At 31.6% G+C, this 27,346-nt stretch overlaps 1 protein-coding gene across 4 annotated transcripts in view; it reads right to left on the bottom strand.

Annotated features, from left to right (window-relative positions):
- The window catches only part of LOC106464573 (tRNA (cytosine(34)-C(5))-methyltransferase-like), a 52,674-nt gene that overhangs the window by 14,027 nt on the left and 11,301 nt on the right, over positions 1-27,346 (bottom strand). For all 4 annotated transcript variants that reach the window (XM_022392308.1, XM_013924725.2, XM_022392309.1 and 1 more), the window contains exons 3-16: positions 24,988-25,062; positions 24,580-24,674; positions 22,420-22,524; positions 21,963-22,068; positions 15,327-15,398; positions 13,823-13,904; positions 13,555-13,691; positions 12,381-12,439; positions 10,386-10,460; positions 7,030-7,160; positions 6,446-6,647; positions 4,508-4,635; positions 1,120-1,150; positions 533-625 (exon numbers count right to left, since the gene is read on the bottom strand). In XM_022392308.1, the coding sequence (XP_022248016.1) occupies positions 533-625; positions 1,120-1,150; positions 4,508-4,635; positions 6,446-6,647; positions 7,030-7,160; positions 10,386-10,460; positions 12,381-12,439; positions 13,555-13,691; positions 13,823-13,904; positions 15,327-15,398; positions 21,963-22,068; positions 22,420-22,524; positions 24,580-24,674; positions 24,988-25,062 (1,391 nt within the window). The remainder of the gene's footprint in view (positions 1-532; positions 626-1,119; positions 1,151-4,507; positions 4,636-6,445; positions 6,648-7,029; positions 7,161-10,385; positions 10,461-12,380; positions 12,440-13,554; positions 13,692-13,822; positions 13,905-15,326; positions 15,399-21,962; positions 22,069-22,419; positions 22,525-24,579; positions 24,675-24,987; positions 25,063-27,346) is intronic.

Genomic DNA, 27,346 nt, shown 5'->3' with positions numbered 1-27,346 from the left:
TCCATGGCACAATGTTCCTTATGTTCACTTAATGATATGCAAAGCACAGAAATTAAAATAACCAAAAGTAAAAAGAGTAACTCTCCTGTCTTTAAACACACAAAGGCAGGTAGACTGAGGGGTAGAACACCTATCATTATCATACATAAAGTAAAAGTTTTTTTTTTCTGTTATGTGGATGTCTCTTTTTATGACCTTGCAACAAGTCTGAGAAATCACTGGTTTCACATGGAATGCAAATGCATTGAATAACCTGTTATAACTGGTTGTTCACTGAAAAAGTTACAATTAACAAATTTACTTCAGTTTGTTTGGTTGGTTGAAAAGCAAAGTAGCCCAATAGGTTATCTGTTGTGTGCCCAATGTGGAAATCAATCTCTGAATTTTAGCATTATAAACACTCAACCTTACTGCCAAGCCACTAAGGAGGCATTTACTTTAGTATAAGGGTTTTACCTCTGCAGTTTTTATCATGTGTCAATATCATTAACGTTTTATACAAACTTTTAAAATATTGTTTTTCTTTACTCACTTCACTTCATTCCAAGCATTCTCATCACCTCTAAAGAATAGAAAGGGATCTTCTTTGTAACCCCACACTCTTTTTTTCTTACGAGGTGGCATCCTTAGTAAACATGAATATTTGTCAATTACTTCACAAGTGTAAAGCAAAATATTTCATAAAAAACTTGTTAACTAAAAAAAAACAAAAGAAACAGTTTTAACAAAATTTGATGTGTGTGCCTAGATATCTTAATCCAGTATGTAGATTACTGAAAGAATAATATGATGATGAATTTGAATGTAAACAGCACACCTCTAATAAGCACTCAACAAATGTGAAACGTGACAAATCAGAAAAAATTTACTTCTTATGTATTTTTACATTATAACAGGATAGAATAACTAATTCACTTAGGAAGCTGTCTAAATTTTTATATTATTTTTAGAATACATATCTACAAACACATGTATGATCACAAAACGACGTTTATAAAGTTTAAATTTGCAGGCCTGTGCAATTCTGATTAATTGATTATTTTACATGAAATTAATTTAAATCTAATTTAAAAATATTAATCATTGAAAAAATGTATACAAGTAAAATAACCAACATACATTTTTGGTTCACTTGTATCAGCATCATTACCTAAAAGAAGAACAAAAGGTACAAACACAAGAGCACTATTTCAAGAGCTATAAAAATATGAGATTTTTAAACTAACCACTGTTTTTTTCTAATGTGATGGGTAATGCCATCAAAACAACCATTTTTTTAAAAACAAAATCTTACAATATGTGTAAGAGCTACTTTGCTATTATCTGATTATTAAACTGTGAATGAAATATTTTGATAATAATAATATATATCATTGATTTTATTCTAAACTCTTTTTCTGTATTTTGCTGTGGTGAGAATGCTGAAATAATCCTCCTTGATCATTGTCCAACACTCACTCAGTCAGTTGCTCGCCACAACTATTAAATGTATGATAAAGTGATGTTTATGTTGCACCTTACTCTGCTTCCTTGTGTTGTTTAACAGCTTATTCACAATTTACTCTCAGTGGTACATAGTATACAGACAACCAGTTTGTTATATGCAGAAGATAATCTCATATTATCACATAAAAATAAATGTTCATAATTTTTATAAACTTTGCTACTATTAGAAATATTGAAAGTACACCCTATTCTTTTCATTAATAGAGATCTCGTTTGTCAGCTGAAGGCTACCTTTATAACCTGCTAACATAAATACCCCCACTCCACTGTGGGTTTCAAAGGTCCCCCTCATGGTTTACAAAGGTTCAAATGTACTGATTAAGCTACTCCATTTAATATTCCCAATTACTTTTATAGCTACATCTAAGGAGTCCATATCCAATAAAAAGCCCTATTAGGACACTTGTCCATGGCACCTGAGCACATGTGCATGTTTGATCCCACTTCCTTGTAAGTGGGGGTATAAACACAGTTGCAATCATGTTGTTACTGGGATCCAGAGGGGAACGGGAACAGAAAATTCAATTCCATATTTAAGTTCAGTGACCCTGAAAACCTACCCCTAAACAACAATCATGCTTGGTGATCTTCCATGTATGTTTTAGCCCCCTAGCTTGGTAACAGGCTTGCCATATAGACAGGACTACCATGATTCTGCCTGATAAGTTTGGTCCTGCTAGTTTGTAAACTAGTTGAGGAATTTGAAAACAAACAAACCCACAACATGAATAGGATTATAAAAGGTACTTTTATCCCCAAATAATAAGCATTTTAACAGTTTCGAACAATACTAAACTTCTGTAAAGAAAAATGCTCAAAGATATTGATATATATATACGATTTCAAATGAACTTAAAAGTACTGCATACAGAACAAACAAACAAAAAATGATATCCCAGTAATGAAATTGTTGTTGTAAGTTATTTTCTATCTGCACTCTGTCTACCACAGGGAACTGAACCCCAGATTTTAGCATTGTAAAATCAAAAACTTACAGTTGACCAACTGTGGGACACCAGTAACAAAATTTGAGGATGATTCAAAGAAAATGATAATGCTAAAGAAACTGAAATCAGCAAGTTATTACCTTTAAAAATATTCTCAAATAAAACATTTCTAATTAAAAAAACTGCAAAATGAAATAAAAAAACAAACCATACTGCGAGTCAAGGAGACATGCTTGAGAATCAAGTCACCAAATTCTGAATGGATATTTGAACTCCTTACAATGTCTGGAATCTGAATTGTCCACCAGCATGGGTAAATTCACACTAGTTTCCAGGTCATGAGGGAGTAAAAACCAATACCCCCATACAAAATCCCACACAAAACATGGTAGTGGCTGTTGAACAATGCAAGATCTGGTTCTTCAGTTCTATAAAGCCCTTCTTTCCATGTTTTTCAAGAGTTTTGTCGATAAAGATGGCCGAGGAAGTTCAACAAAACTTAACTGCCACTGTAAGGTGGCTAAGAGTGGTTCCTGCTTGAACATGAACACTTCTATTATTTTGTGTAAGAGGAACACAAACCGGCCAACCCCCTAAAGCTCCATACTTTTGTGCCTGAACATTAACGAGAGGCAAATTCTTTTGGCAGTAAAGTGTTGTTTTTTTAGGTTAACAGATCAAGTCATTTATAGAGTATATGTTTTTGGTTCTAACTTGAATACCAGAAACTGTACTAACCTCTACAGCCCACCCAATCTACCAAACCCAGTCTTATTGACTCAGATATGATGTTAAAAATGCTACTCTAAAACTTTTAATAATGCATTTTATATATAAACACACCTACAAACTATGTAATTACAACAATCTTAATCAACATACTTATTAGAATTTCAGTAAGAAGAAAAGATCTGCTAGAAATCCAATGGAATTTTTTTTTAAATTGGTGCACTTCATGCATTTCAGAAGCAAAATATATATATATTTATAAAATGTGATTTGTTATTAATCACAATAGCTACAGAACACCCATTGTGTTGAATAAACTCACAATTACATCATGTGTTTACAAGTATTTACAATTGTAGAGAAAATGCCTAAAACAATTATTTTAATTCATCACATTTTGCATTAAATTTAGACAATGTACAGAAACACAGAACTTCGATGTTTTAAACTTAACACCAGCCATGTGAGCCAGCCCGGCATCTTGATGTGGATCAAAAAAAAAAGTTATTCTGGAAAGGCTTAGGTTGATTGGATTCGACAAAAAAATGATGTACTTGGCACTATTTTCAAGGTATAGGTCACTGGACCAGTGAACAGGCCAGAAACTATGATAGCCATCATAGAGAAGTTAACTTGCAAATGTAAAGTAAAACAATGTACCAATGAAACATGTTTGAAATGTTCTAGATGTGATTGTGAGTGTGTTGATTTAATTTAAACCATGGGTATAGGTTGGATGAGGGAAGAACTTATTCAAAGATATCCCAATCAATTTGATATACCAGCTGAATCAGAGATTCATCAACTGATTACTGCACTAACAGCAAAAAAAAAGAGAGGCACAAAAGTATCATTATCCTCAAAAGTGGGGATTGAAGATTGGAATCATATATGGGAAATCAGTAGTTTTCTGAAACAAACAACACAGTAAAGCCAAAAGATGAAATGTTGAAGTTGAAGCAGATCCATAATACATTACAAGATGATTCTCATATTAAAAATGCCATTTCTGCAATAACACAAGAAGGATGGTAAAATGCCCAGTAGGGTACCACTATACTACACTCCATATAGATTTCATCATGTTATATTTTCATTAATATACTGGGCTGACTTGTGTGGCAGGTGTTAAATACAGATCTAACAGACAATGTTTGCAAAAACATGGGAAATGAATGACTAAAACTGAAATTTAGAATAGAAGTGAAGCATAGAAATGATTTCGACAAAAACAGAATAGTTAACAGACATGTAAAAATCTACTAAAAAATTATTAAAATCCAAAATGCCCAACAACTTTACAAATTAGAACTGAACATAATTACCTTCTGAACACATTTCAGAATGGTCTTTTTCTACTATCTTTGGTTCCCATGGTAATCTTTCTACTTTCTTCTGAAGAACAGCTACAAAAAAGGCTCCAGTGTCTTGATGGTGGGGGAAAATACGAATGCTGTAATGAAATGCAAAAAAATCAACTTTACCCACTTGATTTCCTTGATTTGCTGTTTTATTTTTAGGTGTTTGTGTGTTTGTTTTCTTTTATAACTGATTTTTTTATATATATACCATTCACTACTAGTTGGTTCAACATATTGCAGTGTATTGAGTAATTATATGTTTTTGTCTATTATAACACTCTGTACAATTAGCTGACCAAAATAATTGGGTGAAATCACTCATTTGACATGTAAAATGCATAGCAGACTCCAGCAGTAATTAATGGGGTTAATTGCAATATTGAAATTACTTTTGTTTACATTTTGTTGTGTGATTCATATTAATTAGCATCCTGTAATCAAAAGTCAGGGTACATAAAGCAATAGAAAATTGCATTTAAAAAGCTGATGGAAGTTGAATGCTACCCAAGAATTCTAAGGTTGAATAATACATTAATACATTAATGTTCTCATCTAGAAATGTATGTATTTAGTGAAACATACATATATATATATAATTAGTTTGCTTTTCATCTTAATGAATTATGTTTCAATATGCATGAAAAAAGCTATATATATATATATATATATATATATATATATATACTACAAATAAGTGTACTACCCTACTGATGAGAAAAGTTTAAGTTAATCTACTAATTTAAATTATTTCATAGACTTTAAAAAGGGTAATTGTGTTGCACTCTTGGTTTCACTTACAACCAAAGTTCTGAGCTACTTATACCGCCCAGCGCAAAAAGTAATTGTTGAACATTTCAGTCATGCTAAGAGCTGTCCAACAATAACATACAGTAAATCTATATTTTTATGCTTTAAGTTGCATCACATTTTGAAATGTGAATGATAGTGTGATTAATTCCTAACAATCTAGTGTATAATATCCTGCTTGTGAAATAAAATTTGGCATCATCATTATTCATGCCTGTTCTCCCATCATTTCAAAAGTGAATGTTGAGCTCTACTTGTGTGCGCAGCTTTTCAAATGGGAGACAGACAAACACCACGGTTTGCAATATATATAAAAAAAAAATATATATATAAATATAAGATAAAGGTCTACCCATAGCTTCATATTTGTATGTTAAATCCAATTTTTCAAATGTTCTTCAAATTTAAAATAAAATATAATTCATATGTATATATATACCAGGTGACTCTATCAATAAAAATTATAAAGCAGGATAAAATATCACATACATGAGTCACTAACCTTAAAAATTAACTGCTTTCAATGGTCCTTTAGAGGGCAAAATTATAAACCACTTCATACAAATAAACATGAAAACAATTAATTATCTCAAATTAATAAGTGACTTACTTTAGCAACAGTTTACAGCCAAAGGAAAATATATAATTTTGATTTTATGAAAATATATAACATGCCTAGATTTAAAAAGTGAAATAATTTATCTTCAAAACCTTTTTTTTATAATTTAGATTTTTCTTTTACAAAACCCTGATCGATTACTATTGTTGGCATGTTTGATATGAAAATGCTGTTATAAATTTACTTCTAATTTTTTTTTAACAAAAATGCACTTTAAAAGATTTAGTTGTAATTTTTACACATCAAACATGAATGAAAATAAGAATTTGCTTTTGATAAATATTTCTATAAAGGTTTTGGATAATTTAACTTATATTTACCTAAAATTGTAACTTATCTTGACAAAATTTACTATCTTAAATATACAAATATTAAATTATTCATAACTTAGATGAAAATAATTCATCAGATAATAGTATATAATAAGATAAAATGTTAAATAGGAAGCAAAAAATCAATCAAACAACTTGTATTACCATCTATGTAAATGTAGTTTTTCCAGAAGTTCAGGAGAGGGTGGAAACATGTGTGGTCTAATCTGTGTACGAGATCGCTCTGGCACATTTTCATAATTTTCGAAAACTTCTAATTCTCTTGTCATAACATTCCAGTGGTTTAGTCCAGGACTTGTCTTTAGTCCTGGTAGCTTTTCTGTTACATCTAGTAACTCTACACTTCCTACATTTGGATATAAGATCAACATGTGTAGAGCTATTTACTCCGAAAAAAGTTAAAAATTCTTAAAGCAAAACATTAAACTTTGCAGTTTAATACTTTTAAAAACTTTATAACAATTAGCTTGACAGCTTGTAGTCTAAGATATGCATTTTAAGAGAAATAAAATCTAAATTATTAACTACAAAAAAGTACTTACATTGTGCAATAAAATATGTGAAATATTATTATTTACAAAAATTTATCCTTCCATTTATTAGCACAATTAAAGTAAAAGCAGTATATGACAGGTATGACAACAGTAAAATAATTTCATAACATTTATTGATTTTCGAAACAAAAATAAGTAAACAAACATAAAAAAACAACAACACTGCATTACTACCTTCACACTGTAATAAAAGGGCAGCAATGACAGCCTCGTTTTCAATTGGGTTTAGTGAGCATGTGGAATAGACCATTAGCCCTCCAATTTGAAGAAGTTCCAAACCTCGTTTAGCTATTCTTAGTTGGAGTCTGGGAAAATTTGTAAAAAAAAGATATTTAAAAAACATACAGAGACAAAACTAGAAAACTATGGAGATAACTTTATAAATTGTAAGAAAACATCTGATACCTTAAAGAAATAAAATTATGATTTACACTAGCATGTAAACATTGTCAAATATTGTCAGTTCACTCAAAATTTTTAGATGTTACAGTTAGGAACAAGTCTAAATGATTGATTGTATTCTAACAGTATAAAGAAAAAAATAATTCTATAGAAAATAATGTTACATTTCTTTGAGAAAGAAAGAAATCAATAGCTGCTTGAGTGGCTTAATATTAATTATATCAGAAGATGTTACATGTGATCCTAAGCAGAAAAAAGAAAACAAACAGAAGACATAAAATTTCTTGAAACATTTACATGAGAAACTGCAGTATGAATAAACAATAAGTGAAATGTTTGTTACAAGCAATGAAATTTTTACAATAAAACACTGCTTAACACAATCAACACTCTTACCATGAAACATACTAAACCATGAAACAGGTTAATAACAATAACTGGACAAAAAAAACATTTAAAATAGAAAGTCTGTACATGTTGTTTATATTTACTTCTATGTAAATGGAAAACTAAGATAAACCAAAAGGTAACATGACTACTCCAGGATGTTGTTAAGCAACATCAGATAGCATGAGTATGGGCATACTGTTGTACATACTATTTATATTTACTCCTGTGTAAATGGAAAACTAAGATACATCAAGATGTAGCAGTACTATTCAAGGACGATATTGTGAAATAACATTCAGATATATACAGTATGTACATGTTGCCTATATCTTCGCCTGTGTAAATGGAGAATTAAGATACACCAAGTGGTAGCAATATCATCCTGAGATGTTGTTGTTAAGTAACAATCATTTACTGGAAGAAATATTGATACATAACATTCTAGACTGAAACTGACACTTACAATTTTCACTTCACAAGATATACAAAAAAAGCACAAAATTTTACCACACACATCAGTGGCAAAGTTAGGCCTGTGTAATGTAAATTTAAAAAACTTTGCTTCAATTTCACTTTTTATTTGCCTATAAGCCTATATGAATGCTATGTCTCTGCTCATTTACAGAATTTACCAGAGTTTCCAATAGTTACAGAGACCCGGTAACTTTTATATAAAAAGCTAAAAGACAGAAGGAAACCTGTCAAGGATGTACATATAAATTAAGTCTGCAGGCATGCAGATTCATAGAGGCCTCTATATTCAATGCAAATTTTTAACAGAGAACAAAAAACATTTGGTCAAGTCTAAATAACAGAAATTATTTATTTTTCATCTATGTTTTGCATAATAGTTGAAAGCACAATGAATCAACCAATCATTTTTATTTTCAATTATCAATGAAAATATTGAGATTTACATAACACATTTTACTTACATAATAACAATACCTTATGTGGAATAGAGAAATAAGCAGAATTATGCAAAGCATGATACTATGCTAAACTAATGTATTTCAGCTGTGCTTATATTGGATATAATGTTTATGAATTTTGGAAAATGACAATAACAGTCTGGTAATGAATTCATAAACAAAAATAAAATAACTATGTCAGAAATACATGTAAGTAATGTTTTAGCCTGACCCTGCAGGGAAGTAGCCAATTACTGTATTACAATATGGAACATTATTGTATTAGTAAGAACTTTTTTAAACAAGCTTCAGGTTATTTTATCATTTTTAGTAAAATATTCACTTACAGAAATGCTTAGACAATGTGATATGTAAATTACCATTTTTTTATTTTATCAGAGAAATATTGTTATTTAATTAGTTATCTGAAAATATATATATACAAAGAATTTATAAATAGTATCCAATTGAACTATTTTAATTTGACACTAGATAGATATGTTTGCAGCAGTCTGGCTTTAAATATATGAACAAAAAAAAATATTTAGACTAAAGTAACTTTCACAGTTCTATAAATATGTATTTCGAATGCTTACTTTTTAGATATACATATTGCTGTGTATGTGTGTAGTGTACACACATACCCAATATAAAACCTAAGCACAAAAATTAGTAAAAAAAAAAAACCTCATCCCACTTCTCTGTTTGTTTAATCAGTACTGCAAGAACATGTGACATTAATGCAAATTCATTTAACTGGTGTGTGTGTGTGTGTGTGTAATCAGTACTGCATGAACATGTGACATTAATGTAAATCCATTTAACTGGTGTATGTGTGTGTGTGTGTCACAATTATCTGTCTGAGATTCATACACAACAATTATCAGTTTCCTCAGAAATTAAATGAACTTACTATGATATTATTTTCTTGATCATTTTGTATCATAGTTTTGGTTTGTTTTGAATTTCATGCAAAACTACTTGAGGGCTACCTGAACAAGCTATCCTTAATTTAGCAGTGATAGACTAGAGGGAATACAGTTGGTCAACACCACCAACTCTTGGGCTACTTTTTTACCAACAAACAGTGGGATTGACCATCACATTATAACACTCCCATGGCTGAAAGGATGAGTATGTTCATTGAAGTGATTTTGAACCCACAACCTGGAGATTGTGAGTTGACCTCCCTAACCACTAGGCCATGCCAGGACTTTGTACCATATTAATAACTGAAGTAAAAAGATATTATGTATTTTGAGCAATGAAAGTGTGATATACACATGCTAAGTATTTATACTGCTCTTTGATAGTATTAGTAGCATACTGAGTAAGCCAAATAAAAACACTGACAACTACAAAGTACCATGAACAAGATTCTTTTTTTTTTTTAATTAATATTAGATTTAAAATAATTATTCCTAAATTTCAGCTACTGACCAGAGGTAAGGAAGGTTGCCAGTCAACAGCACTCTACCACCCATGATAAGAAACTGACTGTCACTCTTATAACACAACCACAGCTTTAAAGTGCAGAAAATTCTTTCAAGTAACTATATGGATTTGAACCTGACATTTAAACTATGGACAAATTGAAGCAGCTACAAAATTTACAAACTTGTCTTATACCTCCATAGAGCCAAACTGTTTAAACATCATTATAAAACAACGATATTCGTAATTTTTATTAATATGATTATAAGAATTGGTAACTCATAAAACTAAAACTTGCGTCACTAGCTTCCTAAGACAGAAACTGATAGGCAAATTAACAAAACTACAAATGATGATCAATGAACCAAAACTGAAACAAAAAATAATGCCTACCCATTTAAGTTGTTCCCGTGAGCAACGTTCCATTTTCTCCAAATGTCAATGTTTTTTCTTAATGTTCCATCACCACTTAAGGGATTGAAAACAAAATTTTATCCTATTTTTCATTCTTGAATACAACAAAAAAATTACTTCTAACATTACCTTCATTATTTAATAACTATTTGTTTCATACATTTGAGCAAAGCTACACAAGGACTATTTGATCTACTGTCCCTAAGTTTGAACAGATAAACTAGTAGGAAGGCAGTTAGTCATGAGTATCCACTACCAACACTTGGGCTATTCTAATCAAATAATGAAATGATAATCTGTTATAAAGCACCTACAACCACAAAGTGCAGAGCACAATTTTTTTTTCTCGTAACAGAATGCAAATCATGAACCCTCAGGTCAACAGTCCATAATGCTAACCACTAGACAATGCCCAGCCTCCAATACAAGTGGTGGCAAACATTGTAACTGTACAAATCGTTGCATATGTCATGATGACAGTTCTTGCCTAGTTATTTTAAAAAATTACCAAAACTTTTACATTCAGCTGTTTTTAATATGAGATTACATTTTTTATTCAGTTATTAAGGATAAAAAGTACAAAATTATCAAGAACAGAACATTATAAAATCTTTCTAATCACACATTAAAAACCAAAAGTAGATTAGAAATCTTAGGTGTTAAAACACTAAGCTCAAACTGACATTAGTTACAAGAGGTTCTGATCACAAGTTGTGCAATTTTGAATTAAACTGATAAATGTATCATTTTCATTACCTTACAGAAAAATAAAATTTAATTTCCTCTTATCTCATTTTGCTAAAACTTAATATGAGTATTAAATTTTTAGATAAAGTTATTAAATACGTACAAATTTTATACTGAACTCTGCATATTAAATTTATCTTGAAAAAATATTGTTTATTGAGGGAGATTAGTAAATTATAGAGAGCTCTGTTTATAATCAGTTCCTTTGTTTTCTTAACCCTTTAGATATGTATAATTTTATTAAAAGTCATAATTTTCCTAAATGAAAATGTATTTCTGATAGGTATTTCCCTCCGCTCACAAGATTAGCTTTTCTCATTTTGTGCTGCCCTCTATATGCAAACTTTTTCAGAAATGCATGGCACAAGCCATCATCCACCCTCTATTGGAATTCAAAGTTCCAACATATCTCTCATTCAAATCATCATGCATCACCTCTCCACCAATAGGAGAGCACTACTATGCGACTCCCTCTATGTGTCACTACCGAACTATGACTTCAAAATTTGGCATATGACATGAGCACCGGAAGGCTGGGAAGTGTGAGAAAACGGAAATACATTTTTATTTGTGAAAATTATAACTTCCAATAAGATACTCCCCCTCTGCTCATAAGATTAGCTTGAATATCACATTGAAATAGAGAAGGAACCGGTGCAAAGGAAGCACAGGTGTATCCCCTTGAAGCATCTGGAGGACACCCCCAAAATGAGAGGAACAGATCAGATGATCTGAAGAGGGGTATCGCACCACATCTGAGCCAGGTATCAACATGATCAGGAGGACCAGACATGGCAGAACATTAAAGGGAGTACATTCATGTGGAATAGGATAGTTTAGCAATGCGATCTTAAACGGAAAGCAGAATCACTCAATCCTACAATTTGTTTTTGTTTTTCAGAAGCTAGAAATATTACTAGCATAATTTCATGATCTATTTATTGAAATATCTCTCAATGGTTACAAAATTGACATTTAATTCCAAATGATAAGATTCTGTTTAGTACTGTCTATAGTTTTTATTACATACTTGAGACAGCTATGTTAACTAGACTCTACCAGTGATAAGAAAATTGAAAAGAGTTTAGATATTTTCTTAGCAACCATAAGGTAAATACTTGGTTAAACTAAACCTTGCTGAATTAAGATATAATAATAAGAAAACAATTATTAAAAATTAAAGACTGTCCTTCATACAAAGAAATATATATAAATAAACGAACTCACCTACAAGGTACATCACAGAGAATTCTGTTGTATTTCAAAACTTCTGTTTTGCCTGTTGGCTAAGAAAAATAAATTTTATAGAGACTTTTAAATTCTTAAAACTAAATATTTTTATTCAATTATAAAACATTTCCAATCAAACAAAAAATGTATAAAAAGAAACTTCTGTGAACACAACTTTAACTTAATTCAAGTATATACATGTATTAATATACATACATACAAAAAAATCCTGTTTGAGGGGGTTCATGATTTTTTTTAAAGTCTGGTTTATCAAGAACAGTATTACCATTGTCGTAGCACTGGAAAAACAGTGAAATATCCATTTCAAATCTGTTCTTTTCCCATTATGGCATTATGTAGGAGCAGCACAGTATTATACCACTCATTCATAAATTTATACCAGCAACCTCCCACACACACACACACACACAACTAAAAAATTGAATCTTACTTTAAAGCTGCCCCAAAACTACCACAGTGGTATATAAACACTTGATGTAAAACTTCTTTATAGTGCCTGAATAAAAGTTATAAAACTTGTGATCAAGAGCACAAAAATCATGTTATTCTAAGCTAATCAGATCATCTTTTGTTTGCACACAGTTTATAAAACAAATTATACCCTAGATCATTCTTGGTGAGATTATTAAAAAATACAGTTTAACATAAAATACTACAGAGCTCCTACTGTTATCCCCATCACTGTTGGTTTACCTGTATGAAGTTGTTTATCAATTAAAATTTATTATCTGTCTCTAATACACAAACACAAAAGTAAAACTTCTAACTAAAATACATATGTATAAGTGTAGGTCAACAAACCAAAAACAAATCTTTCAATAGCCAAACTAAAATCACAATGTTAAAATTAGGATAAGTGGAGAGTAAGTATAACATTCACATAGTATGCAATGTTGATCCAACAATAGATGAAACAGCCAAAATTACAAACTTACTTCATGAAGTTTTGTGAATTGTAGAAGTATTTTACTGGATACAATTTTTTGGAAGAAAGAAGAACACAAACGTAAACTTATTCCAAATAAATGAATTCCAAAAACAGTATACACCTATGGCTGATTATTCATCAACATTTTAAGTACACCCCATTTTGACATTAGTCTTTTAAATGTATTTCCTGCACCAGAAATACTGTAGTTAAAATACCTACTGTTTTTACTCTCAAGTTTGGCATCTGTGAAGCATCATGATTGGTTACTATACAGCATGGACTGTGGAGGCGCTTGGCTTGGTGAACTAACATGTAGCAACGTTTGTTGTCCATGTCATTAGCTACAACAACTCCACCTATTAGAAGTATAACACAAAGCAGAATATTTTTTTTTTATCCTTCAAATATAAATCTCAAAGAAAACACTTCATAAACTACTGAAAATGTACGTTTTAGAACTAAACATAAAAATTCACCACAGCAATACCTGGAATTCCAGTTTCTTCTTTGTGTAGCATTTCAATGATCTGAGCTGTCTTTGAACCTGGAGCAGCACACATATCTAATATCTAAATGAAAAAGCAAATTCAAACCTACTGTTGGATAAATTAATAAAATATAGTATATTAAAAGGTTAAAATTCAAGGTACTTATGTAAATATTTAAGATATCTAAATGACTCAAATGATCAGTTATTTAGCACACAATTAAAATTATTGTTCTGAGACCATTAATCAGTCTTAGAATAAAGAGTTTAACTGTGTGCTAAATAGCATCGATCGTTTGAGTCTTTTAGACATTTTAAAATATGGCATGTTCATGTAATCATGATTAAAAATGCCCCATTCTTTTACTTATCCTAATTTATACAGTTCCAATGTTCTATATGATCCTGACCTATAAGAACTCAGTTCTACATAACCCTAATTTATAGTTCCATTGTTCTACATGTTCATAATTTATAGTTTCATTGCTTAATACAACCTTGTTTATACAATTTCACTGTTTTATTTGCCTGTGTTTATACAATTCCATAAACTTGACTTATTCCATGTTCTACATTACTCTAATATACAATTGCCAGTTTTACATAATGTTGACCTATTTTATCTGTTATAGTACTCTGATTTACACCTATATTGTTTTTACATAACCTTGATCAATTCCATGTTCTACATTACTCTGATTTATAGTTGTACTGTTTGCACATAACCATGACCTGTTCCATGCTCTATATTACTCTGATTTATACAGTACTACTGTTCTTTGTTAAGATGAGATATAGCTCTGCTGTTCTCAATAACCCCTGACCTATATATCTCCACTCATTCCTCAGACCTTCACTTACATAATTTCTGTCCTACATGATCCTGACCGACAAAGTTATACTGTTCCACATAATCCTGGTCGACAGTTCCCCTTATTCTACCTAATTTTCATGTATAACCTCTAGATGGACCTTACTTATAATGTCCAATTGTTTGACATGACCCTGAAATATAAACTTCTACTTTTATACTAGCCTTGATCTACCCTTCCTGATGTGTAAATATTTAATCACTATCACATAAACAAAGACCTTGGTAAGATAATCACATTAACAAATTGTTTATTATAATTGTAATGTATCTGGAAAGTGTCTTACATCAGGATAACTGCCTTACAATGTCATTTGACTTTTCATCAACTTAGAAGAAAGTATTAATGATTTTTCTCCCTAAATGAGATTTAGTCTTAGAGAATTGTGATTTAACTCAAACTTCTTAAAACATTTAAGATATATACACACACACTCAGACACTGTTTACAGCTAGGTAAAAACCAGTCCTTTAGTATACAAAGCATAGTTACAGTTTGGTTGACTAAAACATGATTATGTTATTTTTTTATATTTAGTATGAATTATATAGAACACTACTATAGTTTTGTTGAATGATTATATGCAAAAAAAATAGAACTTTTAATTTCTAAAAGACAAACAAAAATCTAACCTTATGATGAGGTTTGATATCTAATAAAAGAGGTGGAATCATGCTGACAGCTTCTTGCCTACTTATATTTCCCTGAAAAGTATAAAATAATAATTGACAAAGTTCTAAAAAACAGTTAAGAAAAATACTTCAAGTTACATGAATGTGTACCAAAAATTCAAATGAAACTGAACATAAGTGTGATAACTGTTTAGCAATTTGTTTGTACTATGGGTATCAAAACTTCGTTTCTAGCAGTATAAGTCTGCAGACATACCACTGATGCTAAGCAAAGAGGACTTACAACTGGGGTTTTGATTTGCAAGTTGTGATGCAAACCAAGATATTTTGTTCCCTGAATCAATATATATATATATGTGTGTGTGTGTGTGTGTGTGTATATATGTATATATAATTACATTTTTTTTCATGTAACATTTACATAATTGTAACAACCTTAATTTATAGAGATTTTTCTTTTTGAGAAAAATGTCTTAGCTTATCTGGATCATGTAAAACAAGTTTTATTATCTACAGTCAGGTTTTTGCTCAACATAAGTTGCTATACACAAAATTTATTATGTACAGTTAGATTTCTTATCAACATAGGTTCTCAGGCACAAGTTTTTTTTTAACTACAGTAAGTTTTCTCATTAGCATAGATTGTAAGGCAAACGTTTTGTTATCTACAGTCAGTGGCAAATGTATGGATCATTCCTTTCTCTTGTACGTTGTCTTCAAGACCTCCAACAACCTCCGTAACATTTCAGCTTGATATACCAAAGCCGATGTTCATTTCTCAGAAATTCCTACCAAATGGCACATACAGTATTTTCATACCTCGTCATGCATATTTCACCTACACATACAGTTTGTAGTAGTCTGTTCATGATGTTTGGAATATGCCCGTTCGGCACCCCCCAGCCTAACCAACTAGACTAGACTACATATGTACAGTACATGCATTGCACATTTAGCACTGGCCCGGTTACGAACTGTCAATACAGGCTCGATCCGAAGGATTGACCACATGACTATCTTTACTTGTATATAGTTTTAATACTATAACTTTTCATACAATATGTGTATCTTCACAAAATTTAGTGGAATTTCAATAAATATTACAAATCGTTTGTACACAAAAAATCAGCTTTTTAATGAAATATTTTTACTAAAGATTTATCTGTAAAGATATCAAATCTTTTTTAGACCAGTCTGAGTGCAAAATGATTTTCATGTTAAGATTAAAAATATTCTTCATCTCAAAAATCTCAAATGTCACTTACATAATCTCTAAAACCTCCTAAATACATTTCAGACGTTATTTTTTCAGTAAAACTTTATATTTTTTCAGTATTATTTTCTGTACTCTAACTCTAAACAAGGTTGATCAATTTGACCGACTCATAACCAGCACAAAAAAAAATCTAAATTATCTTTTTTTCATTCTAAAATGACTTCATATTATAACACAAAACTACATTTGTTTATCCTAAGTAGCTTTAAACTCGTAACAGTATACATCTATTCATACTTACATTTTATCGTTTATTGCCCTTTGAACCATGTCTAACTACTAGTACTATTCGTGCCATTATTATATAAGTTGTAAATCACTTGGAGAACGTGCGATTCACATTATGCTATCAAATTGTATTACCTACGAGCTACAGGAAGCTTTTTTTTGCTATCAACTGTCAATGACACTTAACCCTACTTTTTTTATACTAATGGTAGTGGTGCATTAAATAATTTTTATCTAATTACATAATATTTTGTTTGTTTGTTTGGAGTTAAGCACAAAACTACTCAAAGGGCTATCTGTGCTCTACCCATCACGGATACCAAAACCCAGTTTCTAGCATTGTAAGTCCGCAGGATACTGCTGTGCCACTGGGGGGCTTACATAATGTATAAAAGAACATAGAATAATAACATGCAAAAAGCAGACAATATCCCATAACTATCACAATTTTTCTGGCTTTCAATCTATGTGACAAGAGCCATTACAAATTCATCAAAGTTAGTTGATGCATTTCTCGTGGGAACAAATCTTGTATTGGAAGATAAATTAACATTTTTCTGTACAGAAAACAATGTAATATCATCCATCATTTGATAGATGAAAACCGTGGCTTTCTATTGGTTAAAAATAATATAGTATTAAATGTAAGAGAGAAAATCCTGAAAAAGAGGATGTGACAGGTGGGTGTAGCAAGAGGGGGTCTGATTTTCTATTTGATGACTCTGTAACCAAACAAAATTGAAGGCTATGAAAATTACACTTTATCTAAGCAATGACAATACTATAACAAGTAATTTACGTTAAATTTCATACTTCTTGAAGGAGTGATAAATAAGGGATGCTTAAAGAAAAAATGTCACATTTCTCACACTAGGGGAAATTCAGGATTTATTATAACATTGTCTTATAAAATTAAAAAGTTAAATCTTGTATATTATTAAAATATGGATTATTCTCTATGATTTTATGCAATACTAATTGGTATAACATGAACAAACAAAGAGTAGTTTAATTAAATTTTGAATGTAACTCACTAAAAACCTTGTGACATGCACAGTAAGGGATGCCCATGGCAAGAAACATAATTACTGCTGAAAAGTCATCCACATTTTCTTCTTCAAAAAACCAATAAGAGCATGTTGCAAAGACAGTGATGAGGTCTCAACAAAAAAAATAAAAAAACTAGATTAATTTGAAAAATAATTTGTGGCAATCTTGTTCAGTTGCAACATCTTCATGTCACTTCTTTCTCTGGTTAATCAATTGTTGCATTATTTTGTGACAACTGAACTTTTGGTATTTCTTGTAGTTTTGAAGTTTTACTTTATACATCAGTAACTATTTCATTCATTAAATGCAATGAATGGTACAATTAAATATCAGGATTTGAAGCTGAATAAAAGTGTTATTAGAATAACAAACATACCATTTACCTATTTTTCATCAGTGGATGTCTTTACAAAGAGTTAAGACTTTTAGTGCTGGACTTAGTTGCTGTAACGTGTTAAAATGATGAATGTTATAAAAATGCTGAGCAATATTAGCTAATTTCTAATCAAATTCAATATTGATTAGCAGTTTCTGCTAATCAAATCCACCAAAATATTTTGTCCCCTGTGATTATAATAATTTGTTCCTCACTGAATCACTACAACTAGCAGATGTCCACTGAAACAATTCAACTGAAATTGTTCTAAAAATAATGATGAATAAATATAAAATGTGCATTCAATTTAAAGTTTGGATCAGAGTGTATATGCAATATGATTGTCTAGTGGGCTGTTTAAAACCATCTTTTGTTATTCCATGTATTATTCCAATAACGAAAATTGCATTGCTTTCGTTTTTATGCAAATAAATGAGACTGACTGCAATGCATTGTAGGCAAAAATGTTTGAGTTCGCTACAAAGCAGCAGGAGTTTTTCTGTTGGATGTCACCATTCCATTTCTTGTCATTTTACTGAGTGCAAGAAAAGACTGCTACTAAAGTGGGCACTTATTTATACTTGACATTTCAATAAGAAGTGTCAATGGAGATATTCAATCCAATTGATTAAACACAGTACAGTAAAATCAGGCATGTATATAATATTGACATGAAAAAAAAAAGTATATATAAAACAAACAACAATAAATATATATACTCAAACAAATTCCTCTCTTTATGCATTTATTCTGTTCATGTTCCTATTTTTGAAATATTTCTTTCAATCAGTCGACAAAAGAATTCTCATGTTTTTCATGAAATTCCCTCACAAAAAGAAGCATTTTTGTTCTTTTTTTCTCAGACTGACTGTTCAGCACATATGAAGATTGGTGGATTGATGTTGATATGGATATGAAATTTTAGGAATTACAAAAAATTAATAATTTCTTGCAATGTATTCTTGAAAAGTAGCATTTTGATATATATTTATTTTTCTATGGTTAACTTTTCAAGAGAAACAGAACATGACACACACAGATAGACACTTGGCTATTATATATATAGATAATGATTTTAATAATTTGTCCCTCACAGAAGTTATCATTTTCTTATATTGAAAATAGATTTCCAATAGGTACTTACCTCCACTCACATGTGTAACTATTCTTGTTCAGTCCTGCCCTTCATCTAGCATGCAAATCACCATGTGACAACCCTCCACCAATAAGAGTGGAACACACCCTCCTGACACATGTGATTCCCTCTATTCGATTCTACTGAATTATCATTTCAAGATTAGGCAAAAATGAAAGCCCCAATTTTCAGTGTGGAGAAAGTATGAGCAGAAGTAAGTACCTATTGGAAATCTATTTTCAGTACAAAAAAAATTATAACTTTCAATATGGTACATTACCTCTTCTCACATGCATAGCTAGAATCCCACAATGAACAGGCAAAGGGACCAATGCGATGGTTGGAAATAAGTATCTTTTGAAAGTATCCAAAGAACATCCACGAAATGTGATCCACATTGGGAGAGGAACACACATGGGAGACTGCACCACTTCTGTACCAGGTATACTCTGACCCCAGTGCAGAAATCAGTGTCACATATACTGGCAAAAAGTGGGAAGAGCATAACCAAAAAGTGAGAAAAACCAGTTGACTGGAATCTGAACCACAATATACCAGAATCTTAATCCTGTAGAAGAACCATTTACTGACAGGAATGTGGGGAAAGCTAAAATCAATGTGCTCCAAAGTGTAAAGTGGCTAGGGTGCAATGGACCATATGTGGCCAGTCAACTCCAGTTCAAACCCAAGCAGCATCAGGAATAGAACCTCTGACCCATGGCAGGAGGAAGGTCCACACCATCTTCACCTCAAATTAAGTAGAATGGAAGCATACACAGTGCAAACTGATCTACCAAATAAATGGGCACATGTGCACAAATCCACAACTAACCACATATCTGGGAACCAAACATCCAAATTATGGTAATAAGACATGTGCCAATGTCGCAGATCACATCAAACCCAAACTCAATTACACTGGCGCCCTACTACACACCATCAGCCTAAGGCAGTGAAACACCCCGAGGTGGAGCATGAGAAGAAGAACCATCTTTCTGATCAGCATCATCCTCCAGATAGGACCACACTGCACAGAAGCTGGAGCGCAACACCATCCTCAGGGTACCACTGCATGGAAGTACCTCGCCTCTAGAAACATATACCAACTTCACCATCCAGACAAAACCGCACAGAAGCTTGACACAACATCAACCTCTGGAGCCCACCAAACAGAGGTGGAGATTCTGAGGTAAATTGAGTGAGCAAGAGGAAATATAACCAACACGTGTGAGGATTTATGTTGATTGGTCGAGCTCTAATCCAAAACTACTAATTGGGAACCGACATCCAGGTGATGGTAGGATGAGGGATCCCAATTGAAGGGGTGAACTGCAATGTGACAGATCTACTCCAAAGCAGCAACATCCTCTGGATAAGGCTGCACAAAGGCCAGAGTGCAATAGCAACCTCTGGGTCCCACTGCATGGAAGTGGACTGCATTGATACAATATGAGCAACCTCGCCATCTGGATTGAACCACACAAATACTTGGCACAACATCAACCTCCAGGACCCACTGCATGGAGATGAAGAGCATAATTGGAGGATCGCACGCCATGTACACCAGCAAAACACCACTGCCCCACTCTCTACTGAATGGAAACAAACACGTTTAGGAAGACTCCTCTAAGGTCCACCACCCCAGCAGCTTAGAACTGGAAAGTGACAAGGACTCTCATACTTTACTAGAAGAACACGGGAGAAAAATGTAGTGGAGAGTCCGGAGGAATGCCAACACTAGATACAGTGCAATGGGTAACCAAAAAAACCGTATTTAGAAAGAAAAAAAAAGCACATGAAATAGTCCTAATAATATAAGAAGTTGTAATACCAAAACTTCGGAATCCATCTTAAACCATAAAGAAGTTGAAAATAAGGAAAACAAAATCAATAAACAAAGGTAAGTTATCGTGGTACACTACAACAGAAAAAACTAATTGTAACAAATGAATAAATCAAGTAAATCACTACTTCACAAAAAAAAAGAAAAGAAATGAACATGTGAAAAGAGCACAAGTGAAAAATGTCTGCACTCAATCATTGCCTAACGAGAAGTGATAGTTCGGTAGAATCAAATAGAGGGAGTCACATGCATCAAGAGGGTGTGTCACACTCCTATTGGTGGAGAAGTTGCATGATGATTTGCATGCTAGAGACAGTTGAACTATGTTGATCGTGTGGATACGTGTGAGTTCAAAGCTTGTGGCATGCAAAAAAATGACAGCATATAGGAGGCAGCACTAAGCAATAATAGCTATACATTTGAGAGGAGGTAACATACTGTATTAGAATCAATATTTATTAACTTGTCCCTCACAGATTCTATGGTAAAATTTTTTTGATAAACTAGTTTCACATATTCTCCTTAGCCCTAATACAGCACAAGTGTATTAAGAATTGTAAAGTTCTTATCTATCTTAAGTGCCTAAATCAGTCATTTCAGGATACTGATGATGAGATAATAATAAAAATATGTTCTAGAATATTTGTCATGTAATAGTAGTAATATTTTAATTGAACCCCCATTTTAGCATAAAAAATACAAATACAGATTCAAATGTAAAATCTTACACTCTCAGTTTCAGATATTAGGAAGCTATGCAAACGTTCAAACTCTTCTGATTTCCGAATAATCTTACGAGAAATTTTAAGCTGCCATGCTAGTTTGTCTGGATACCTATGTAAAAGTAAAGAAAATTACAATTAGAAACTTCTAAAAAATTAAAATCAAAGTGATCCTTTACTTAGATTCAATTTACTTGGTAAAGAAAACATTCAATCGATAAATCTAATAATTTCTGATTTTACAACAGAACACAACAATTACATAAATAAGTACATTTCCTAGTCTAACTTGATAAATAGTTATGCATTTTATTATTTTCTTAATCAGAAAGAATTTTTTATCAGTAGTATGATTCTGACATCACAAACTTTATGAAATATACATTGAACAAGCATCAATTTTCTGTCCCATTTTTAAACTAGAAACACTTCAATATAAATAGAGAACAAATAATATCTGTACCATGAGAGGCTCAATGGAGATTCAACTCTTTCTCCCTCTACTTCTACATCTAGTAGTTCATGGAAATACTGGCTTTGGATGATCTTCAACAGGGCTTTTGCTTGCCTGAGAACAATAAAAATATATAATTTACTGTACAAAATAAGATACTGTAATAAAATTATTCATTCCATCATAAATTTCTTCTTCTTGAAGCAGTGTCTTCATAAAAACTTGTCTCTTTTGAAACTCATGGCAGTGATATATTCCTCCTTAGTGTGTTTTTTCAGTTTATGCTTTGCTAAAAGTAACTCAAAAAATGTAACTTAAATAATAATACAAACAATTTAATAGTTCACTGGCTTTTTAAAAAATCTAAGTTGTTGGACAGTCCATTATAATTTTTTCCAAATAATAGAAACAAATTTGAAATAAAAACAAATCACAGTAAGATATTAGAAACAGTATAACTTTAAATTTGATTTCCAATAAAGCAGAAATGCTCAATTTGAATTTGAGTTACTTTAATTTTTATATTGATACTGTATCTTCTGAATTCTTGCATTAGCAGAAAGAAACAGAGTAAAAAAATCAGATTTCTATAATTCTTACACTTCACACAAGTCCCAGAGAGGAGAAATATGGCTTTAATGTCAGATTTCTTTCATTTATTATCATAGCAAAGTGTGGGCATATTTTTACCACATTTCCTTAATTTCTATTATAAGAAAGACAGAGAAATAAAAAAAAAAGGTCACTATATTTCTGTATTTCTTCAATTCCTGTGTTATCATAGTGAAATGGATTCATAATTTTACCATATTTTTTATTCTTATGTAATAATGCTTTTAGCAGTTAGCAAGATTTCTAAAAAAATTACAATCTTTATAACAAAACACAGTTATTAAAAATTGAAATATAGTTTGATTTTCACTTCAAGTGACTTCAGAATACTACAGATATTGCAATTACATGATCAAAAATTATAATTAACGCTGTCTTTCTGCAATATAGTGTGCTTTTTATCAAGATTAGGCCTGCTGGTTTCAATGCTTAGTGTTTTAACACCATAACATTAACTGCTTCATACAATACAATACTACATATAAAATAGCATTCTGTTTAGACTTTAATTTCCCATCATGTATAGCTAGCTCAGCTGACCAGTTCTGGAATTGAATGAAAGGCCTCCTGGGCAGCAACATGTGTCAAATAAAAGTTGATTCAAAATGTTATTTTTTGTATGCCTCTGATTTGAAATCTTTAATAAACTAAATAAGGAAGATGTAGACAAACAAATCTGCATTTGAGTGTGTTTTTTATTTAGAATATCAGGACTAAAACTTTATGTATTTTATTTACTGATTTCATTGCCATGAAGGTATTAAGATATTTTTTGTTTCCAGAAACAGGACTTACTTACCCAGATAATAAAGTTGATAAAAATTTTACATGCTGAATTTCTTTTTACAAATGAAGAAATATATCATTAGTAGATCTTCACATAAATAAATTTGTATGTTTGTTTGTTTGTTGTTAATTACAAAGCTACACAATGAAGTATCTGTGCTGTGCCCACCACAAGTATCAAAACCAGGTTTTTAGCAATACAAGCATTCAGACTTACTGCCACATAAATAAATACGATAAGATACACGACTAAATGTCTTGAAAACTGGATAAGTTTTTAACTCTTTACATGAGGAGATTTATGTAATAAAGTTTTTAAATAACTTTAACCTTTGAAAGAGGCAATACTATTCATCATTTGTCCTCAATAATTTTTTTTGTAGTTGCACTTGTTCATGGAATTCTCCAGGGTTTGGTTTGGATTTTGTGCAAAGCAACAACACAGGGACTATCTGCATTAACCATCCTTAATTTATCAGTGAAAGACTAGAGGAAAGACAGTTAGTCCTCATCACCCACCACCAACTCTTGGTCTACTCTTTTACCAATGAATAGTGGAATTGACCATAACTTATAACACCCCATGGCTGAAAGGGCGAGCATGTTTGGTGGGACAAGAAGTCGAATCTATGATCTTCAGATTGCGAATCAAGCACCCTAACCACCTGGCCATGTCTGGCTGAATTCTCCAGGGAATTTTTTTGTGAAGCAAAGTACATAGTAAAACTAGTTTGTACTTCAACAAGATACTAAACCTTTTTTTGTACTTACGCTTTGAATCCAGTAATCCTGAAAGTTACTGGAAGTGTATCCTTAAGTGATGAGAGAAAAGTATCCCATTCATCCTCAGAAACAATTTTCTGTGCCTAAAGAAATATCTCATCAGTTTCACAAATAGTAGGTGTTAAAACAAAATGTTACTGTTATAAAAAAGTTTTGTATTTGGTATGATGCACATGAAATATACATATTAAAAGTAAAAAAGTTATATGAATAACTACTTGGTTATGAACAATTAGACAATTAAAATTTTACAATAAAGATGAAAGAGGTTTTCCAAACATTTTGGTAACTTAGCCTTCAAACCCAGTGTAGTGGATAACAAACCATATTTTTTAGTCGATATCAAAATCATAAAAGTTTAGGAAGAAATAACAAGTTTTACATATCTTATCCTACCTTGTAGAACATTTCAAATGCTTCATTTTTCATGACAATATCTGAATAACCTTCTCTTTTGCCCATTTGTGTGTTCTGAGGGACAGAATATTTTTTTTAATGCTACAAAAAACTTTCACAAGATATAATTTATTATCTAAACAAAATCAATTTGCTGTATAAGAAAACTTTTTAATTGTTAAGAAAAACCTGTTGTCTCCAGTAGCATACAAATATGGTAACATGAAATAAACAATGACCAGAATATATAATTTGCCAGTTTGTTGATGGTTAAAATTTATTTGAAGTATTGCTTTCAGTTTTGATCTCATTATTACATGAAAGATATGAACTTCCTGAAAAAGTAACAAAAAAAGGTGGTACAATATGTAGATTAAACTATAAATGAAATCTTAACAATAAGAACTCAATTCTCTCAAAAGCATAAAAACTCAATGAAGATTCAATTGTCAAGGGCTTTGAAAGGCTATCTATGAAAAACCTTTTTAATATGTGAAATAACAAAATTGGCAATGGTGATTTAAAAATTACAAATAATACTTATGTAACAGTGTGTAGTTCCAACTGTAACACAATCAAAAATCATATTGAGCACACTTGCCACTTCTGTGTTCCAAAGTTTGAAAGACCTATCAATATATAGAAGTCTTGGTCTTTTAAATCTATGAATTCTATTCTAGAAAATCTAGAAAAGTATTTTGTAGGTCACATGATTATAGCCTATCATTATCAGTCCTTTCCAGACCTCAAGTGGTATGTAGGGCAAATATGAAGGCTCTCCACTGCATTCAGTCTTTTGCCTATTCCTCAACCTCTATTTTGTCCAGGTCGTTAATTCTCAAATCATTTTCTATTGTTCTACACCAAGTGTTTTTTGGTCTTTTTTCAAAATATTTTGCAAAATCAAAAAAACCAAGCTATTAACCATCTTAAGATAGTAATGTATTAGGCTGTCAAGAAATTAATGTCGCGTTTTGGAACACTTTCATTAACCACCCCCAAAAAACGTGCATCACGTATAATAGTTAAATGAACAGCCTTAATGTCACTTTAGTGTAGCCTATACAATGTGTAAAGTTTAGTATACTCTAATCACTTATAGTGATGGCACATGACAACATACACATTTGGCATGTAATGCTGTTTGAATACAAGAAGAGAAAATCAAAGAAGTTTATGGAAATGTTTTGAACGTTTGTAAGTGTCAACGATGGTTCAGCAAATTTCATTCAGGTGACGTTAGCCTTAAAAACTGTGATGGCAGGGACCAGCATATTGGCATTGATATTGATGCTTAAAATACGCTTGTTGAGTCTAACCCAAGTCAACACACTTGTGAAATGGCCCTGATATTGCATGTCTCTCATGAAACAATATGTAAACATCTAAGGAATATAGAAAAACTCCATAAAGAAGGTATTTGGGTGCCTCACAAACTCTCTGATGATCATTGTTTCCAACGTGTGAACGTTGCTTTGTCCCTTTTGGTGCGTAATGCGCATGAACCATTTTTGGGCAGAATTGTCACCGGTGATGAAAAATGGATTCTCTATGCAAATATTAAACACCAAAAACAATGGCTCAGTCCTAGACAAAAACCACTTCCGACCCCAAAACCTGGACTCCATCCACAGAAAGTGATGCTTTGCATTTGGTGAGACATCAAAGAAGTAATTCATTTCAAACTCCTCAATCCACAGCAGAGATTTATAGTCAGCAACTGGAACGTTTAAATCAAGCCCTTCATCAGAAATCCCCTTCGCTCATCAATCGGAAAGGTGTTTTTCTTCTCCACGACAATACACGTCCACATGTGGCATGTTTGACGCAACACAAGATTATGGAGTTGGGTTGGGAAGTTCTCCCCCACCCACCATTTCCTCCAGATATGGCACCATCAGATTACCATCTTTTTCATTCACTGCAACACCATCTTAATGAGAAAATGTATGCAAATGTGGAAGGTGTTAAAGAGGACATCAACATGTTTTTTGCTTCAAAGTCAAGTGATTTCTTTAACCAGGGTATTAACAACCTGATTGTAAGATGGAAAAGCATCATCGATAAGAATGGAGATCATTTGATAAATGTGTTGTTTGGATATATAAGTTGTTCGGGTTCTTTCATCTAAAAAAAGCGACATTAACTTCTTGACCACCTAATAATTCCCCTCCAATTACTACACAATGACATATGATTATAGTGGATGCAAAAGTTATTTTAAGTGGTACAAGAGACTGCAATAGTGCTTACTATCTGCATAAACTTTTTTCCTTACCTTTAAATGTATATCTGATAGATACTTATCTCTGCACAGATAGCTATCTTTCTTGTGCATCTTCCTTAAAGATTTTCATGT

Source organism: Limulus polyphemus, unplaced genomic scaffold (assembly GCF_000517525.1).
Source record: "Limulus polyphemus unplaced genomic scaffold, Limulus_polyphemus-2.1.2 Scaffold1691, whole genome shotgun sequence".
In the NCBI taxonomy this organism is placed as follows: Eukaryota; Metazoa; Arthropoda; class Merostomata; order Xiphosura; family Limulidae; genus Limulus; species Limulus polyphemus.
The sequence above is the reverse complement of the archived record's forward strand: the minus strand, read 5'-3'. Positions and strand labels throughout refer to the sequence as shown.